General features: G+C 48.3%; 1 protein-coding gene across 3 annotated transcripts in view; it reads left to right on the top strand.

Moving 5' to 3' along the window:
- The window catches only part of LOC126521246 (leucine-rich repeat neuronal protein 1-like), a 156,935-nt gene extending 146,594 nt beyond the window's left edge, over positions 1–10,341 (top strand). For all 3 annotated transcript variants that reach the window (XM_050169892.3, XM_055065864.2, XM_055065865.2), the window contains exon 2: positions 6,034–10,341. In XM_050169892.3, coding sequence (XP_050025849.1) covers positions 6,172–8,349 — 2,178 coding nt within the window. In that variant the 5' untranslated portion in view covers positions 6,034–6,171 and the 3' untranslated portion in view covers positions 8,350–10,341. The remainder of the gene's footprint in view (positions 1–6,033) is intronic.
- The last annotated feature ends 7,079 nt before the right edge of the window (positions 10,342–17,420 follow it).

Here is a 17,420-nt window from a genome sequence, read left to right as displayed (position 1 = left end):
TGTCCTGTCTACCGTACCATAACTAACATCAGTGACCAAGTATTACTTCAGAACGTCCTAAACAATATTCAAAATTGGTGTAATGACTGGCTAATGCTACTAAATCCTTCTAAATGCAGTTATGCTAGGAACCCGCCATCGAAATCCTCTCGTGTTCTCTAATGTAATAGAAAACAAACCTATTGAACCAGTTAAATCTTTCCAATACTTAAGCATCACTTTTTCTCACGAGCTTGACTGGTGTTCGCATGTGAATAATGCCATACCATCTGCTAACAAAAAGCTCGGCTTTTTTAAATGCTCCTTACGAAAAGCTCCTACCCACGTAAAACTACTAGCATACAGATCGTTCATCAGACCTCAACTTGAATACGCTTCTGCTGTCTGGTGCCCGCATGAAATTTAGATTACTAACGCTTTTGAAGCCGTACAGAATCGCGCTGCTAGGTTCATTCACTCAGCATATTCTTGCATAAGCTTATCATCCTTAAAAGCAGACTCGGGTTTACCAACTCTTTCGTATCACCGTTACATCGCCCGCCTATCATTATTTCACAATTTTCTTTACTGTATTCTCCCTATCGCACCATACATTTCACCGCCGGCACGAACATCACGTCGCAGAAGTCATTCATCAAGTGTTGCTCGCCCCAAGATGCGCACGGTCACTTTTTCGTCTTCTTTTTTTCCATCGTGTAGTTGCCATCACCAGTTCATGTGCATTCAGGGAAGAAGTGCCAGCGATTATCTCATCTTAATATTGTTTTAACTATTGTTGTAATTTCACCCCTTATGTAATACCCCCGTGTGGGGACTTAAGGAAATAAATAAAGAACGAAAGAAGACCAAAGATGCAGTAATATGGCATTTCCGTTCATGTCCATAATATGACTCCTGAGAGAATAAGAGAGAGCACTTCTCGGGACTGTGATCACACAACGTGATTATGAAAGCAAACCCTCCGAGAGATCAGGGCAACAAGCTGCGAATGAACCCTGCGCGAATTATGGCGTCAAGGTTTCTGTGCCGGCGCTCGCGGAGCTTGTCATGACGTACGTGTTGCATCATCCTCGGTCAGCGGATCTGGAATCCACAGCTCCTGCATTCTTTCTTTGAGCGAAATTAGTTTTTAACATCACGCTCAATGAAGTTTCCTTGCGTTTGCGCTCCCGTACATTAAAATAAAATCTTGAAGGGACGTATGCCGAAACGTTCCACATAGGTGTTTGCGTTTAATGTGCGTAACGCGACAAAGCTGTTCTCAAACTGTCGATTTTCTCCATACAAATGTCGGTGCTCTGGCTGCCTCACAAGAATACGAAGCGATGACTATAAAGGCAAAAAATTGGAGGACGCTTAAGCTTCGCATTCAAGAGTGGAACGCGACAGCGTTCCCGTCGACCCGCCAAGGGGTGTAAGACAATGCGCAAGGCGCAGCGATCACTTACGAGGCGCCCCGCATCGGACTTTGCACCCAGAAATCACGCGGTGAGCGTGATTTCTAGGTGCAAAGGTAAGCAACGCAGCGTTCGGCGCGGCAACGAAACGTGCGCCTGAGCAAGCGGAACGAACCAAAGAACTCGGTGTCTCGGAACGTCGTGATCGGCACGGACAGCCGGACGGCGACGCGCCTCGCACCGGTCCCCGCGCAGCCCCAATGCGCGCGTGGCGCGCCACCTGTCGGGGCAGCGCCGTACATTGCGAGGAGGGGGTCTTCTGTGTTTGCCGCAAGATGGCTCTGCGTGTGCGGAAAGCGCAGAAGAAATGTAGCGGAAACGTACTTCGCTACGCGTTTAACTGCGACTTCTGTAATTTACATGCTCATAATTACCGATATACACAGCAGTATAACTTTTCACATCACGTTTGTAAGGCAACACCGCATTCAATATAGGCGTTTTTGTCCCACTTTGGTCGATGGCTGAGTGGTAGCGTCTCCGTCTCACACTCCGGAGACCCTGGTTCGATTCCCACCCAGCCCATCTTGCAAGTTGTTTTTATTTATAAATTGCCTTCTGGAATATTTCGCTCACCGCCGACGCCGACGACACCGGCTTTTCTGCGACACGAGCTCCTTAACGCTGTTGCGTTAAAATGTAACTCAAGTGGACGCACGCTGGCGCGCGTCTTGTAGGTTTAAACCACTATTACTCGCGAGACGCTGGAAACGCAAGGCGCGCGGCCTCGAGATTTCTCGTACCGGCAAGCGTAGGTGTAGTTAGGCCTTAATGAACCAAAGTCCAATAACGACGTCACGAAGTCTCCCAAAAGCAAGAAATCCTACAAGGCTGTCTAAACGTCACAGACGAGGCTCAAGACCAGTACGAATAATGGTTTCATGCACTCCGGACTGTAATTCGACGAGGAGTACAACCATGAAAGCACGCAACTATGTCAAGACGCGGTGCGCAAGTGCCGTCCTCCTGGAATGAATGGTGGCGCACAACGGTCAATGCTCAAAAGAGCTCAACAAAAGCGGAGACACACGTACTGCACAAATGCTACGTTGAGCCACAAGGGCGCCTGTGATGGAAGCCCCCCCCCCCCCCCCCCCCTTTAACGCCTTCACACTTCTTACTTAGCAAACATGTGACGTGCTTGCCTCAAGAGTTGGGCGCCACGCTACCCAAATCAACAAGCACTGATGTGCGATGTCGAAGCATACATCAACAAGATTTAACAGATCATCTCTAGAAGCGCTGGCTTAAGGAGCACTTGCTGCTTCTGTGCTCAGCAGATGAGGCGACTCCCAAGCTGCCACCACGACTAAAAGTTGGAAAAGTCGCCCTGCTGCACGACGACGTTTCGCCGCCTCTCCTGTGGAAGCTAGCCCGGGTGACGGAACTGCTGACTGGACGCCATGGTTCATTTGATCGTTAAAAAGGCTGTATAATAAGAAAGAAGGCCTTTTTTGCTCTCCAAAACTAACCGATACTCAAAAACGTTGGCCACGAACTTATCAGGCCGTGGCTACCGAATACAAGAAAGCTCTCAAGCACGCCAAGGATTCATATTTCAATACTACATTGCCGTACCTACTAATTACTAACCCTAGGCAATTTTGGAGCTTAGTCAACAAAGGAGACAATTCAGCTATCACCCTTAAAGACTAATGCAATCAACTAATCCAGCTTGATCATTGCGCAAATGTTCTGAACTCTGTATTTGTTCCTGCTTTTTTCAAAAATGTGTATTCTAGCTGCAACCCCTATCTATCCAGGTACTGACTTTTTGCCGATGAACCGTATTGTATTTGATATTGCTCGCACATAAAGAATAACATATAAGTGAAAAGTTTTTTTATCGCGTGGCATTGATAATATAAATTCCAAGTTTTTAATCAGGACTAAAGTGTACAGGGCTATAATACTTTCTAACGTATTCCAGCAATCTCTTCAGACAGCTTGCATTCTGGAAGACTGGAAGGTCGGGAGGGTGATTCCCTCGCACAAGTCTGGGTATAGTCATTCGCCATATAATTATCGGTCCATTTCACTTACGTGCATTCCATGTAAAATAATGGATAATGTAATGTCATTTACTCTCACTTTGCATCATTCCTATAGCCACAGATCATCAGCATGCATTTCGCAAGTCATTTTCCTGTGAAACACCACTTTTATCGTTTACAGATGAACTAAATTCCATACTTGACAGGGGTTCAATCGGTCACTGTATATTCCTATTTTCAAAAGTTTTGGCAAAGTTCCTTATCCACAGTTCTTTTTTAAATAAGTAAACTTAATCTTGATCCTAACGTTCTTCAATGGCTGCACTCTTTTTTTACCAATTGTTCACAATTTGTCAAATCTAGTAATACTTCCTCTGTCACTTCTACAGTTGAATGTGGTGTACCACAAGGCTCTGTGCTGGAACCTTTGCTTTTTCTCATTTATATGAACGACTTACCTGATAGGTTATTCTCATCAATTAATCTTCTTGCAGATGACTGTCATATACCGCGAAATTAAAAGTGACTCCAATACAGGTCTTCTTCAGCACGATATCAATCACGCACTTGACTGGGCTAACACGTGGAATATGGAACTGAACATTAACAAATTCAAGCACATGCGTGTTTCTCCTCGTAGTACTACACTGCCCTCATATCCTCTTAATACTAGTAACCTCGAGTCTGTCTCCTGCTACAAATATCTAGGCGTATTTATTTTTTCTAATCTTTCTTGGAAGATGCATGTAGACCATATAAGCAACAGCGCTAATCGCATGCTGGGCTACATACGCCGAAATTCTTATCTTTCTTCTAGTTCTGTAAACCTACTTCTTTATAAATCGTTAGTTCGTACTAAACTTCAATATGCTGCATCTGTCTGGGACCCTAGTCAAGAGACGCTCATCTATCAACTTGAATCTGTCCAAAACCGGGCGGCTCGCTTCATCCTTTCTAATTATCACCTTAACTCCAGCGTCACTACCGTGAAAGCAAGCTTATCGTTACCATCGCTATCACAACGTAGGACAATATTCCGCCGTTACCTGTTCCATAATATATATTATGGCAACCCCATCCTTAAGAATAAATTGATAACCCTCTCTTGTTACGTTTCAGCTCGCATCGACCATCGTCATAAAGTTTGTATTCCGTCATGCCACACCAACCATTCTTACATTTCTATTAATGCCAGGGTTAATGCCTCAAGGCACACAGGGGTGTGGAATGCGGGCGAATAAGGATGATTAAACGAATGAAAAAAGATTTGCAGATATGATAAAGTCCAGGAGGGATCGATAACGTGGTCCCCGCGTCCAAGCAGCGCATAATGGCGAGGATTATGCGGCGAAAGTCCCGCTGCTGCGAGGGGCCGGAGCCTCATCGGTTTCAACGCAGGGAAAACCCACAGCAGGTGGTGGATGTCGGCTTCTGCATTGCGTGACTTGCCGACTGTAGACCAAGGGACGGGATATACATTTTTACAATTCAATCACTGTCCAAGATATGCCCCAGAGAGACAAGAACTTGTCAAAGCTTTCCAAAAACTGGACAATCAGCCGCTTTCTGTGCAAGTGCTGCTGGAACACCGCCCCCATCGCCCGTCGGCCCATAAAGCGGTGAAGGCGCTTTTGTGTTTCTTAAGGACGACGGGTTTGTGCGACCATCTGTGACAATTAATGCAATTTCTGTAAGACCACATGCGTCAGCGAACTCGCCGCAATTTCCTTCTTTCCTTCCCTCCTCCCTCTCCCTGTGATTTTTGTTTTCCCCTTTCCCATTCCCCCGGTTTAGTGTAGCCAACCGGACGTTATTCTGGTTAACCTCCCAGCCTTCTACTTTTCTCTTTCCTCCTCCTTCATTCCGAGTACATCAGCAAATTGGAATCACCTTCCCCGGTCTGTCGCGGCAATATCTGATAATTCTAAGCTCAAAGCTGCTTTAATTAACCTGCTGTTGTCATAAACACCAGAAACTTTAGCGTTGTCACCCCTTTCATTTTTGCTTAGTTCATGTCTTTTTTCATTTTCTTTTTGCTCCCACCAATCTTAGTAAAATGGGTGTTCTTTGTTTTGTAGGCATATATTACTGCTTTGAGGGTCATTTCTCGTGTTTTCTTTCTTCATTGATGAGATCTTCTCATGCTTTGTATGCTGAGTGGTTTCCTTTCGTTTTTTTTCTCTTTGTACTTTGCACTATTTATTGTTAATTTCATTTATTGTATTAATGTAACCCGTACTTTTTCTTTTTAGTTCTATACAAATTCACTGCTGTCTTTTTGTTTTCCACTTTACCGAATTGCCCTGAGACCCCGAGGGTAATGAAATAAATAAATAAATAAATTGACTAATTAATTTTTCGGCCGCGAAAGTGTGTTGCAAATAAATAAGAAGAAGGTGTGCCGAGCACGAGCGGCGGCCACGGGCGCTGCTCGCGCAGTTGCCGTCATAATGACGAACGAGTCAGAGGTCCGGCTTTGGGTCTGATCCCCGTCGTTGTTTGCTACAATATAGCTAAAAAAAGGAGATGTATCATGTAGTGAAATGCTAATGTGCTGGTTTTTTCTCTCTCCCTCGTTGCAGATGAGTTCTTTGGATGACACAATGAGGCGATCGGCAACCTTAAGGCCAGCACAGGCGGTGTTCGGCTGGCGAGCCTCCAAGCCACACACCTGAATCATATGGGCCAGGCCAAGTCGCCTGGAATATCCGCGACGCACCATGAACCGTCCAAGCTCTTCGATTAGCGTGACGACAGCCCCAGCACCTGAGCAGTCCAAAAGGGCGCTCACGAGGCTGGACCAGCTTGTGGTGTTTTTACTCTCATGTTGCTACGCGCTGTGCAACAACGCTACCGGTGACACAACGTGGGACGTGCAGTGCCCCGTAGTGTGCAAGTGCAGCGTCGAAGCGTCAATGAACATGGGCCTCAACCTGCGAACAGCCAACTGCTCCGGCCGCGGACTGAGGACCGTGCCTGTTGGCCTTCCGCATGACACCCAAGCACTTCTGTTGAACAGCAACCAGCTGACCGACCTCCACAACCAGATACCAACGCTGCGGAATCTGGTAGAGCTGGACCTTTCGCGGAACCATATCAAGCAGCTCGGCCGCGGCATCATCTTTCACAACATCAGCAGACTAAAGTTTTTGGACTTGTCTCATAATGAATTCAAGACCTTGTTCAACGGCGTGTTCAGGGGAATCGTGCACTTAGAGACGCTTCTAATGAACAGCGTGCAAATCAAGTTCATCGAAGAGCGCGTCTTTGACGGTATGCGCCAACTGCGCGTGCTGACGGTAGACCGCAACCACCTGCCCTCCATCTATCCCGAATGGTTTCAAGACCTGCTCGCCCTCGAGAGCCTGTCTTTATCACACAATCACATTTCGTACGTATACCCGCGCGTATTCCTGCTGCTTCATCGGCTACGCTACCTGTCGCTCGCTCACAACCGCATTAGAGGCCTCAGCGATCAGGCGTTCCTAGGCTTGGACAATCTAACCACGCTGCACCTGGACAGCAACCAGCTGACGCGGGTGCCAGCCTCGGCCCTGCAGAAATTGCAAGGACTGCATACGCTCCACATCGGTAAAAACCCGTTCACAGGGTTCCGCTCGGGCAATTTTGTGGGTCTGCCTATCGTCGAGCTGTTCGCGGACCACGTTCCCACCCTGACGGTGATCGAGCGCGGCGCATTCCGCGACTTGCCGCGACTACAAGTGCTGCGCCTGCACGACAACGCCAGGCTGCAGTACGTGGACGCGCAGGCGTTCGTCAATGTTCCGTCCCTTTGCCAGGTGCTGCTTCACCGCAACAACATCTCGGCGCTCAGCGAAGAACTCTTCCGCAACCTGTCTGCTCCTCTGAACGTTTCTCTGCACGGCAACCCGCTCTTGTGTGACTGCAACGTCCGCTGGGTGGTTGAGGCCGTGTCGGCCCTGTCAAACACGTCCGTTCGCTTTATGCAACCCGAGGAACTGGCCTGCCACAAGCCGCCACCGATGATCGGACGGGGCCTCCTCAACATATCCCTGGCCGAAGTGCCGGCCGAGTGCCCGCCCTTCCTCGTCGGCACCGTGAACAGCACCGTGCAGCGCAAGATCGGCGATGCGCAGGTGTTCCAGTGCTACGCCCTCGGCCTTCCCGAGCCCAAAGTGCGCTGGCTGCTCCCGAACGGTCGTGTCTGCAATGAGACCGGAAACGACGTGCACGTGCAGTTCAAGCCTCCAGGCAGCATCACCATCTACCACCTGAGGCCGGTCGACGTGGGAGCATACACGTGCATCGCCGAGAACAGGCACGGCCGCGTAATCAAGGTGGTCGACCTGGTCGTCGAGAACATCGACATCCACATCTTCCCACAGGGCATCCTCTCGACGTCGGTAACCGTAGTGTGGAACGGCACGGCGCGCAACACATTTCCCCAGTACGAGATCCAGTACAAACCGGATGACGGCAAGGACTCGCTGGTCGGCGCGAGCCCCAAGTCCGTGAGCAGCGCCGAAGAAGGACGTTTCGAATCGGTGACCGTGAGCCGCTTCTACAGGTCATATACGATCAACAACCTCCAGCCGGAGACCAGCTACGTGTTTTGCATCGCAGTGAAGGACGACGAAGGGGACGCGCACATCCAGTTATCGTGCACCCGCGCCCGAACCAGGGACGCCAGCTTCATGCTCCAGGGCATCCACTATACGAGCAATGTGGCCGTGGCCGTAGTGTTGGGCATCGTGTCTACCGCGATTTTCGTGCTGTGTGCGGCCACGATGGCGGCGCGCCGCTACAAGCACAGGCAGTACGAGACGCCGCAAAAATCGCTCGTCAGCAATACGGCGTCACAGGTCGTGCCGCTAGAGAGTCTGTACAGTCCGCTTATGGCCAACGTGGGCTCATGAGGACCCGCACTGCGCGTCGTTTTGCGCCAGCAAGTCGTACACGAGTCGCCTGGCGAACGCTCGACGCGCCCTTTCCTCTGGAAGCAGAGGCACGTGAAAAGCCTAAATGAGTTTGTGTAGCAAACTACAGGAACGCTGCCGTTCACCTACGCGTTCAAAGTGGAACTGAGAGACAAGGCTTAGCTTTAATGTAAGCACTATTCCACCTGATGGGAAAAACGCAACTGCATTAGGGGTATACCCACTCAAGTGACTGCCAGTTATGTATTTGGAGTATATTGCAGCTGCGTGGTAGCGCAAGGCGCTGTGTGAGGTTCTTGGTACTCTCAAAGGTTTTTCAGAATAGGAGAGTGAATTTAACACCAGCACTTCTAGGCAGCCCGCATAGATAATGGCCAGAAAGAACCATAGATCTCTTTCAGGATTTCTTTCAGTTCCTGTTAGAAAAAAATTCGTGTTTCTAATATATGTTCTTGCTCTAATCAGTGGACTCACTGAAATCTCACTTTCTATTTCCTACAAATTTCTACACTAAGCTAATGCTCAATGTGAGTGCCAACAGTAGGAATACCTTTTTATATTGGAAAACTGGTCAGACGATCTCCTGTTTGTTCCTTGGTAAAGCGAAAATATTTAAAAGTAACATTGCATAGACTGGCGTGTTTCACTCACAGCAGTTCGTCAGGCGAAACGGACTCTTTGCTGGAACAAAACGGTTCACAGCGCAGCCAGAGAACGCAGTTCGACTAGACTACAAGTCTTCGTAGTTCGAGGACAAAGAGGAGGGAAAAAAAGCGTCTCGTGAGACAACAAATACTCAACGACATCATCTAAAAGCAAAGTATCGCCTCTCCTACACGCAAAGCTAATCGTAGCGCCGCTTCTTTCGATGTTCGTTTCTTTTCGTCTTTCTTTTTGCGTGTAGGCGACGCCTCAATCATTGCCATTGTTGGGAAAGTCGGGGTAGGGAAGAGGGAGAGACGGGAAGGGTTCGCACGTGTCTCAGCTTCTGCTGTTTGCCAGCTTTCTGCGAGTGCAGACAAAATGACACAGCTACGGCATCGCGTAGTTCCGCAGCGCCACAACTGAGCGTGCGCGCGCCTTCGTACTGCCGGTACTTGTGCTATAAGCTTCTTTGTAGCTTGTAATATAAAGTTAACGGTTGTTTCCTTTTTCGAAAGAAATATATACGCACTGTTCTTGAGCACGCACATACACACAAATTACACGTACAAGCTTTTCTGTTCTAGAGGAGAAATTCTAATTTACGTTAAAAAAAATTGGGCTACTGTTCTTCGCCAATGCTTAAAGCGGTACAGCGCAAATGGCACAAAAGACAAATGTGTCAAGCGCAAAGCAGAAGTTTCAAATTCACCACTGTGTCCCCGATGCCTAACCGCCGTTGCGTTTGCTGTATCATACACGAGCCGATCTACAATATTGTCGCAGTTAAAATGAGGCCGCACCATGTCACCTGCCATTAATCTGCTGCCAATTTTGTTCTAATGCTACAATAGACTTGCCTACAAGAAGCAACAATTGCGAGCTGTGATTCTGCGCAAACATTAAGCAATGAATGCTTGTATTCACTTTGAGCGTTAAACGCGCCTTCTGTAAAATGTGCTTTCGTTAGCAATCTTAATAATTTTTCGTGGAATACTTACAATTATCCACATCAAAGGACGTATACAGTTGTGATGTGTTCGAGATGAAGGTGCTGTATATTTGCAGGTATCCCTCATTGCTTTGTTCTTCTTTGTTACGCGGCTCTTTATTATCAGTTTATTTCACCTGTTGTGGTAATGTGGCTCAAGTTCCAGTAAAACTGCCTGAGAGCGAGGTGAACATGTATAATAACGTTAGACAATACATCTACTGAATTAAAAATTTAGTCATACTACCCACCAAAAGACAAGTTGCCCATCTATACTTCAATAATGTTGGTTATGAAATAAATGCTTCAGTATAATAAAGTTTTGATGGTTATTCAAATCTTCACAGTATCTGGTTTTTTTACTGAAATAAAACGCTGCAATGTAAACTAACCCGAATTAATATAGTCTACGCTAGAACACGAAGGTACGTAAGTTGCAATGCGTCACGAAAACTTAAGCAAGAAGCATCTGATGCGACCGAATATCAACTTTGTCATCCAAATGTTTTAAAACGTACATAAATGCTAGGATCTTGACGAATGTGTAGCACAGGACAGTGTTGGTCTGAAGGGAAAAGTCGCAGTTTCGCCAGAAAGGTCAAGCATCGATTGCAATAGCAAATTAGCGCACAACCATACGAAGTAATGATGGCACTTTTATCGGCCGTATCAACTTGTAAACATTCGCTTGCTAGCTAAATTAACAAGCATGGTGCCAGCGCGCATAGATAAGATGAACACGTCACACTCGGGGATCGCGGACACTTGTCGAAACGCTGGCGTGAGCAAACACGGCAGCAGCAGCAAGCGAAGTGATCTTCATGCTGTGTGCCGCATCAGCGCAAACTCATCGCCGAGAACACACAGCACGCACTCAAATACGACCCGTCGACGCAGCTAGGATCTGCCCCCAACGCAGATCGCCCTCAATATGCAGCTGCGCCACCGCGCGCAGCCGCCACCTACGCAGCTGCAGCCGCAGTAAAACGCCCCCCCCCCCTCCCCCCTCCCCTCCTTCTGATGCCGGGCAAGATTCGCGGGCGAGATCGAGGCGCGATCGGCGGCTCCCCTCCCACGCTTTCACTCACATGCAGCATAGGGCGTGCGGCGACGGTGTTATTGGCCTTGGACTTTAAACGCAACATCACGGTGACGGCGACGGCAGAAATGCTTCTGGATTGTCCACCTAATTGTTATCGCAATAATAAATGAATCAGAATTATGACAGAACGACGTGTTCTTGAACTAGTTGGCGATCTTCAGAAGTTACCCAGTATTATAAACTGGGCGCCCATCCCAATTAGATCACAATAAAATTGTCTAAGCGCTAAAAATAAAATGATAACCAAAATTAAATGTCTACAATGTTTACGACAGTATATCAACGCGCCGAGAGTTTATGTCAAAAACTAGGAGTGAGGTTTCAGGCCGGTTATGGCTATGTTTGATATTTGACGTTTCAAAGGCAATTTGGGGAGTGCCCTGGAAGAAGGCACGTACTATATACACATTTTGACCACCTGATGTTCTTTAACGAGCCGCGAAAGAGCTGAACGTGAGCATTTTCGCAATCTGCCCCCACTGCATTATTCCCTCCGTTACTGGGATTCGAACACACGACGTTGTTCTCAGCTGCTGTACGCCCCAGCCACAGTTAAAAATTAGGGCAGAGGTGTTGAGCTACAGAATGCGTAGGACGCACTAAAAGGACTGTTAGGTTCCTTTATTTTTTTCAAAGGTTCTACTAACAAAACAAATGAACAACCAGGAGCGGATTATTGAGGAACTAAATTGGAATTGTGCCCTCCCTCCTCCCCCTCCCCCAAGTGCCTAGAACGTATTAGGCCTCAGGGTTCGTAGAAGGCCTTTAGTGAAAGACATCATGTTCGCGCAGCCAGAGCAAGTTAGAACAGTTTTTAGCTATGTTGCCCGCTGCGTGCGTAACAGGCATCTTACAGTTACTATTACGTTTTACTAATTGCCTTTTACTGTGAGAGCGGTATGTGCAACATGCTCAAAAACTTACCGTTCCAGCAGCGCTGCTTTAACTCGGAACGTGGTGAAAAGAGCTTTCAGTACGACATGCTGCCATTCCGTGCCCGCAAATGGACCACTCTGCGGCACATGTGCACCCCTTCTGAGCTGAATGGGGACTGGCGTGCTAGAAACAGGGAGCGTAGGCCATCCTCGCAGCGCGCCCATAGACTGCCAATACCCGTGGATAAGGCACTGCTGGACGTACCTCACTGAAACAAGCGTTCATGAGAAGAGCAGTGTCTCAAGAACCCGCGCGCTTCTGTCCGTCTGTTGTTTCTTCGTGTGTCCGTGTTTTGCTGCGCTACGCTAGATATTCCATGATGAGCAACCAACAAGCCCATATCATAACCCTCGTCGAATTAAGAGGAAGCTTTAGCTCGAAGGCCCTTACTATATAAGTATACATGGAAGCGGAGAAATCGTTTTTCTCGCCAATCACGCCGCCAAATTTGGTGGAACTTCTTGCATTTGAAAGAAGAAGTTGAAATCTAATGACTCTAAGCAGCATGTTTTTATGTAGACCGTAAATATTTAAAATAAATATTGCTGAAAACTGTAACATTGAAAAAAAAAACTGAAACTCTGCAGTTTAGCAAGGAAAAAAGAGATCATAATTCTGTCAACTGATCCGAATAATACATCTAAAGTAAACACAATTGATCTCTTACATGCCCCCTCTGAAATATACCACTAATTTGTGAATAGGACTTCAGCGAAATCTTTCTAAGCATTTTAAAAATTTCATGTAATCTGTATATTGAAATTAGTCCACTTTAGATGCTGTAATCGATCCGGTTTTCAGAAATGCAATATATGCTTTGGTGCAGAACTGAGGATTTGTAAACGTCATGCTTACATTTTTTAGACTTACCCCGCTATGGCAATCTCTGTAAAATGCTTTAGGCCCTTAATCAAACTTTTGCTACCTACAGTCACTAGAACTTGAAATTCTCTATCACAGGCAAGTAAATTAATTCAAGTGGGTTCAAAGGTTGTCTCACAAAAGCATTTCTTTGTTTTAACGGCATATTAATAGGGAAATCAGAGTTGGTCAAAAGCTAAAACTCCCTCCTGATGCTCCAGATCTCATCCCGTTTTCGTGGTGTTCCTAATGGACGGCCTTAGTAATTTAATTTGCTGCCAGCGTTAGTTCCTTCATACCACTGTCTTCTACATGCCTGCTTCCCTGTAGCACTGCAGCCATCACCCCTGCAGCTCTCCCGGCATCCGCCCCTTGTTCCCTCGGCGCAAGAGGACGTACTCTTCCTACAGGATAAAAGGATAGTTCCTCGGCTTCCTTCGCAACTGTCGCGGTCGATATCAGTTGGGCCCTACTCTTACATCTTGCGTATACGCAGAGCGCCTTTTTCGCGACGTCACCACGTCACGACATTGTGCAATTGCTCGTATTCCCGCGTGCCCTCGTAGCATCTCGTGCTTGTGTGTGTGCGTGTGTGAGGGGGGGGAGGGAGTTACAAACACGTCAAGTCAAAGGTTTGACGAAAGCGCGTCTGGTGATATTTTACGTTAAAGTACGCTAAATACATTCCCTAATCCCTAAGAAGTAGAATGAGTAGGAGCGACGGGTTGACTGCTTCAAATCACAGTGACCAAGCATGACGCCCCCTATAGCGTCCATAAAACAGACGACAGAGGATGTTCTATCAACCGACAACTCAGCCCGCATCAAGAGGCACTGAGGACGGCAATGCTCTTTGACGATCATAAGGGTTCACCTAGCAAAATAATAGTGCAAGGATAATAATTTTCAAAGCCGCTGCTTTGTATACTTCATCCAAGCCGCGTATAGAATTAAGCCGAGCTCAGTAACGGCAGCTATCCTACAGCTGGTTATAAATTTCCTGTTTTGATTTGTTTTTAATTTCCCATTCATCAGTCGGTCGGTCGGTCGGTCGGTCGGTCGGTCGGTCGGTCGGTCGGTCGGTCGGTCGGTCGGTCGGTCGGTCGGTCGGTCGGTCGGTCGGTCGGTCGGTCGGTCGGTCGGTCGGTCGGTCGGTCGGTCGGTCGGTCGGTCGGTCGGTCGGTCGGTCGGTCGGTCGGTCGGTCGGTCGGTCGGTCGGTCGGTCGGTCGGTCGGTCGGTCGGTCGGTCGGTCGGTCGGTCGGTCGGTCGGTCGGTCGGTCGGTCGGTCGGTCGGTCGGTCGGTCGGTCGGTCGGTCGGTCGGTCGGTCGGTCGGTCGGTCGGTCGGTCGGTCGGTCGGTCGGTCGGTCGGTCGGTCGGTCGGTCGGTCGGTCGGTCGGTCGGTCGGTCGGTCGGTCGGTCGGTCGGTCGGTCGGTCGGTCGGTCGGTCGGTCGGTCGGTCGGTCGGTCGGTCGGTCGGTCGGTCGGTCGGTCGGTCGGTCGGTCGGTCGGTCGGTCGGTCGGTCGGTCGGTCGGTCGGTCGGTCGGTCGGTCGGTCGGTCGGTCGGTCGGTCGGTCGGTCGGTCGGTCGGTCGGTCGGTCGGTCGGTCGGTCGGTCGGTCGGTCGGTCGGTCGGTCGGTCGGTCGGTCGGTCGGTCGGTCGGTCGGTCGGTCGGTCGGTCGGTCGGTCGGTCGGTCGGTCGGTCGGTCGGTCGGTCGGTCGGTCGGTCGGTCGGTCGGTCGGTCGGTCGGTCGGTCGGTCGGTCGGTCGGTCGGTCGGTCGGTCGGTCGGTCGGTCGGTCGGTCGGTCGGTCGGTCGGTCGGTCGGTCGGTCGGTCGGTCGGTCGGTCGGTCGGTCGGTCGGTCGGTCGGTCGGTCGGTCGGTCGGTCGGTCGGTCGGTCGGTCGAGAACTTTATTGAAGTCCTGAGGAGTTTCAAGCCGTTGGAGATCCCGCGCGGGCTACTCCTCCGGCCGAAACCGCAGGCGACGCCCAATCCCATCCATCAGAAGAAAATTTTTTTTTTGCATGCAAGCCTTCTCGCGTTCTGTTTTTCACCAGAAAACAAGATTACACCAGCTAGAACTTCAACGTGGCCGTGGTTAAAACATGCCCATGACGTGCGAGAACACTTGCGGGGATACACTATGCATGGCTGGAAGAGTGTGCGCGAAAGGCTGCTTGAAAAACAAGTCGGGTGCATGTTCAGCACTGAGAAACACGGAGCAAGAAGGCTATTGCTCAGAAGTCACAAATTTTAGAAATACGATTACTATTTTCAAGTAGAAATATTCGTACTGCTAAATGGTGACCTCAAGAGAGAGTGTTTGCACTGTACGCTTGCACAGTAACAGCCCACAGACTTGATTTCAAAAATATCGTTAGTTTGCTTTTCATATTTTATATTACCCTATTTTCTCTTCCTTACTTGCAAGTTCTATTAACGATTTCAACATCTCGTAACCAGGATCACTAAGGAATCTTCAAGCCAATTCCCCAGGTATAAATGCAAGCATTAATTATGATGAAATGCTCCAGCTTTGGACGAGTACTCGTCTCAGGCTATGTAACGCCGACGACGTTGTGCAAAAGAGGAGGGAAATAAAAAGAGCGAAGGACAAAGCGGTTAGCCAATACTGGCCGGCTGCCTTGCGTTGGGTAAAGGTGTAAAGCAAATAAGAGGTGATAGAGGGAAAGAAGATATAAAAGTATTGCAAGAATAAATTGATATCATCGTCATCGTCATCCAGCTGGCAAAACTTGCGTCGCAGTTCCATTAAAAAAATTGTGAACCGTTATGGTTCGCTAAAATCTTGCATGTCCCAGCAACTGCGAACCGAATGGTTCAGCGTGCGTAGTTTACCATTGGTTTCACCAGCAACGATATGCTGGCTGCAGCAGTTGGCTGGACAGGCTCTAATGCATACTGCGTTGATTGAATTACGTGCCTCAGCCTACCTTATAACAAGAGCAACTTCTGCCGAAATAAATTGCCGCAATCTGTCAGCCACTGATGGTTATTCGTCTCTCCATCACAAAACAAGAAGAATAAAGAAATAGAAAACGCAATTACCATCACTAGTTCATGATTTTTACTCAGACCCCTAAGGCGAGTCGACCGATCAAACGATCAATTTCTAGGTAGTCTACGACTCCAGGTACTTCTCTACAACAAAGTGGTTCTTCGAAGGAGGCGAGGCACTCCCCCCGAAGGGCATCAAGCAATCTTGTAAGTGCACTCTGAAGCCCTGTTTGCGAGTGACTAACCTTTTAGGCAGATGCCCATCAATCCTACCGCGTGGCGGCCGCTGCACCCCGCCCACTGTTTCCGATCGTCCCGCCAGATGACGATCGGTGTGCGAGCGAGAATCATTGTTCTCGGGTCGCGGTGGCTCCCCAACTTCGAAAGCTTTTACTAGAAGCTTTCTTGCTTTCTGTCTGAAACCTCAGGATTCACTGTGTGCACCATTAATATATACTTTCGTGGTGTAGTAATGGCGAAGAAGCACAAACAGAAAGAGTGGTTGAAGAGTCGGAACTTACTACTGGGTGGCCTAGCGCCCAGACATAAAAGCAACACTTAATGACAGTAACCTTCAAAACAAAGCACCAGCAGACAAGGGACGTAGTAACGCAAACACTACCATCCTACATTCCAGAGCAGTTGGTTCTACTCGAATCGGTCGAGATGGCGGTATAGCGTTCACGATGTGCGTATAATCGATATGATGGGTCCATCGCGTTACAGAGAGCCATGACATCATTAGGAAAGCTTACAGCAAGCGTGCGTTTCGCCAAGTGAAAACTTGATAAAAATAATAATTCGGCAAAATCAATCATCACCGGGAAGTAGAATAATGCGCACGTTCCAATGTGGCACACTATTCATTCTAAGTTATTACGAAATGAGATCAGAAGCTGTTCTTCAATTTGTTAACAACACGGCAGAGAGCGAAAGAAAAAGAACAGGAAGTGCAAGGAGATTGACTAGACGCACTTCCGGTTTGCTACCCCACGAAGGGAGAATTGGGTTAAGGGTTGAACAGAAAGAAAAGTAGGAGCAACCACTGAGTTGCTTCGTCAGCACATCGAACCTACAATCGCCCCTTATCGGTAACTGCAGTAATGCGCGTATCGCCCAGATGCAGAGAGCTCGATAGACGAAAGACAGGTGGGTACGATAAAGATAATTAAACCCATTTATTTTTCCCCATTCTCGTCGGTATGAGACGACGGGGACAAAGAGCTAAAGAGAAGGGAATAAGTCTAGCGCTTAGCGGGCGCTCACAGCTCGATATAAACTCGGAAGTTCTCGCACAGTGTCATAGACCAGACTCTCACTGTGCTGTTACAACTGCTTCGGACAAAATATAGGACAATTACCCTGTTTAATCGTCACGAGATCGACATAAGGCTACAATAACGCCTAAGCTTGAGACGGGAAAAAAATTGAAAACATTTTGGCACGACAAATATGTGGAAAATGAATAAAGTGAAATCAGAAAAAAGGAAGCAAGGGG

This window comes from Dermacentor andersoni, chromosome 6 (assembly GCF_023375885.2).
Source record: "Dermacentor andersoni chromosome 6, qqDerAnde1_hic_scaffold, whole genome shotgun sequence".
Classification (NCBI taxonomy): Eukaryota; Metazoa; Arthropoda; class Arachnida; order Ixodida; family Ixodidae; genus Dermacentor; species Dermacentor andersoni.
The sequence above is the reverse complement of the archived record's forward strand: the minus strand, read 5'-3'. Positions and strand labels throughout refer to the sequence as shown.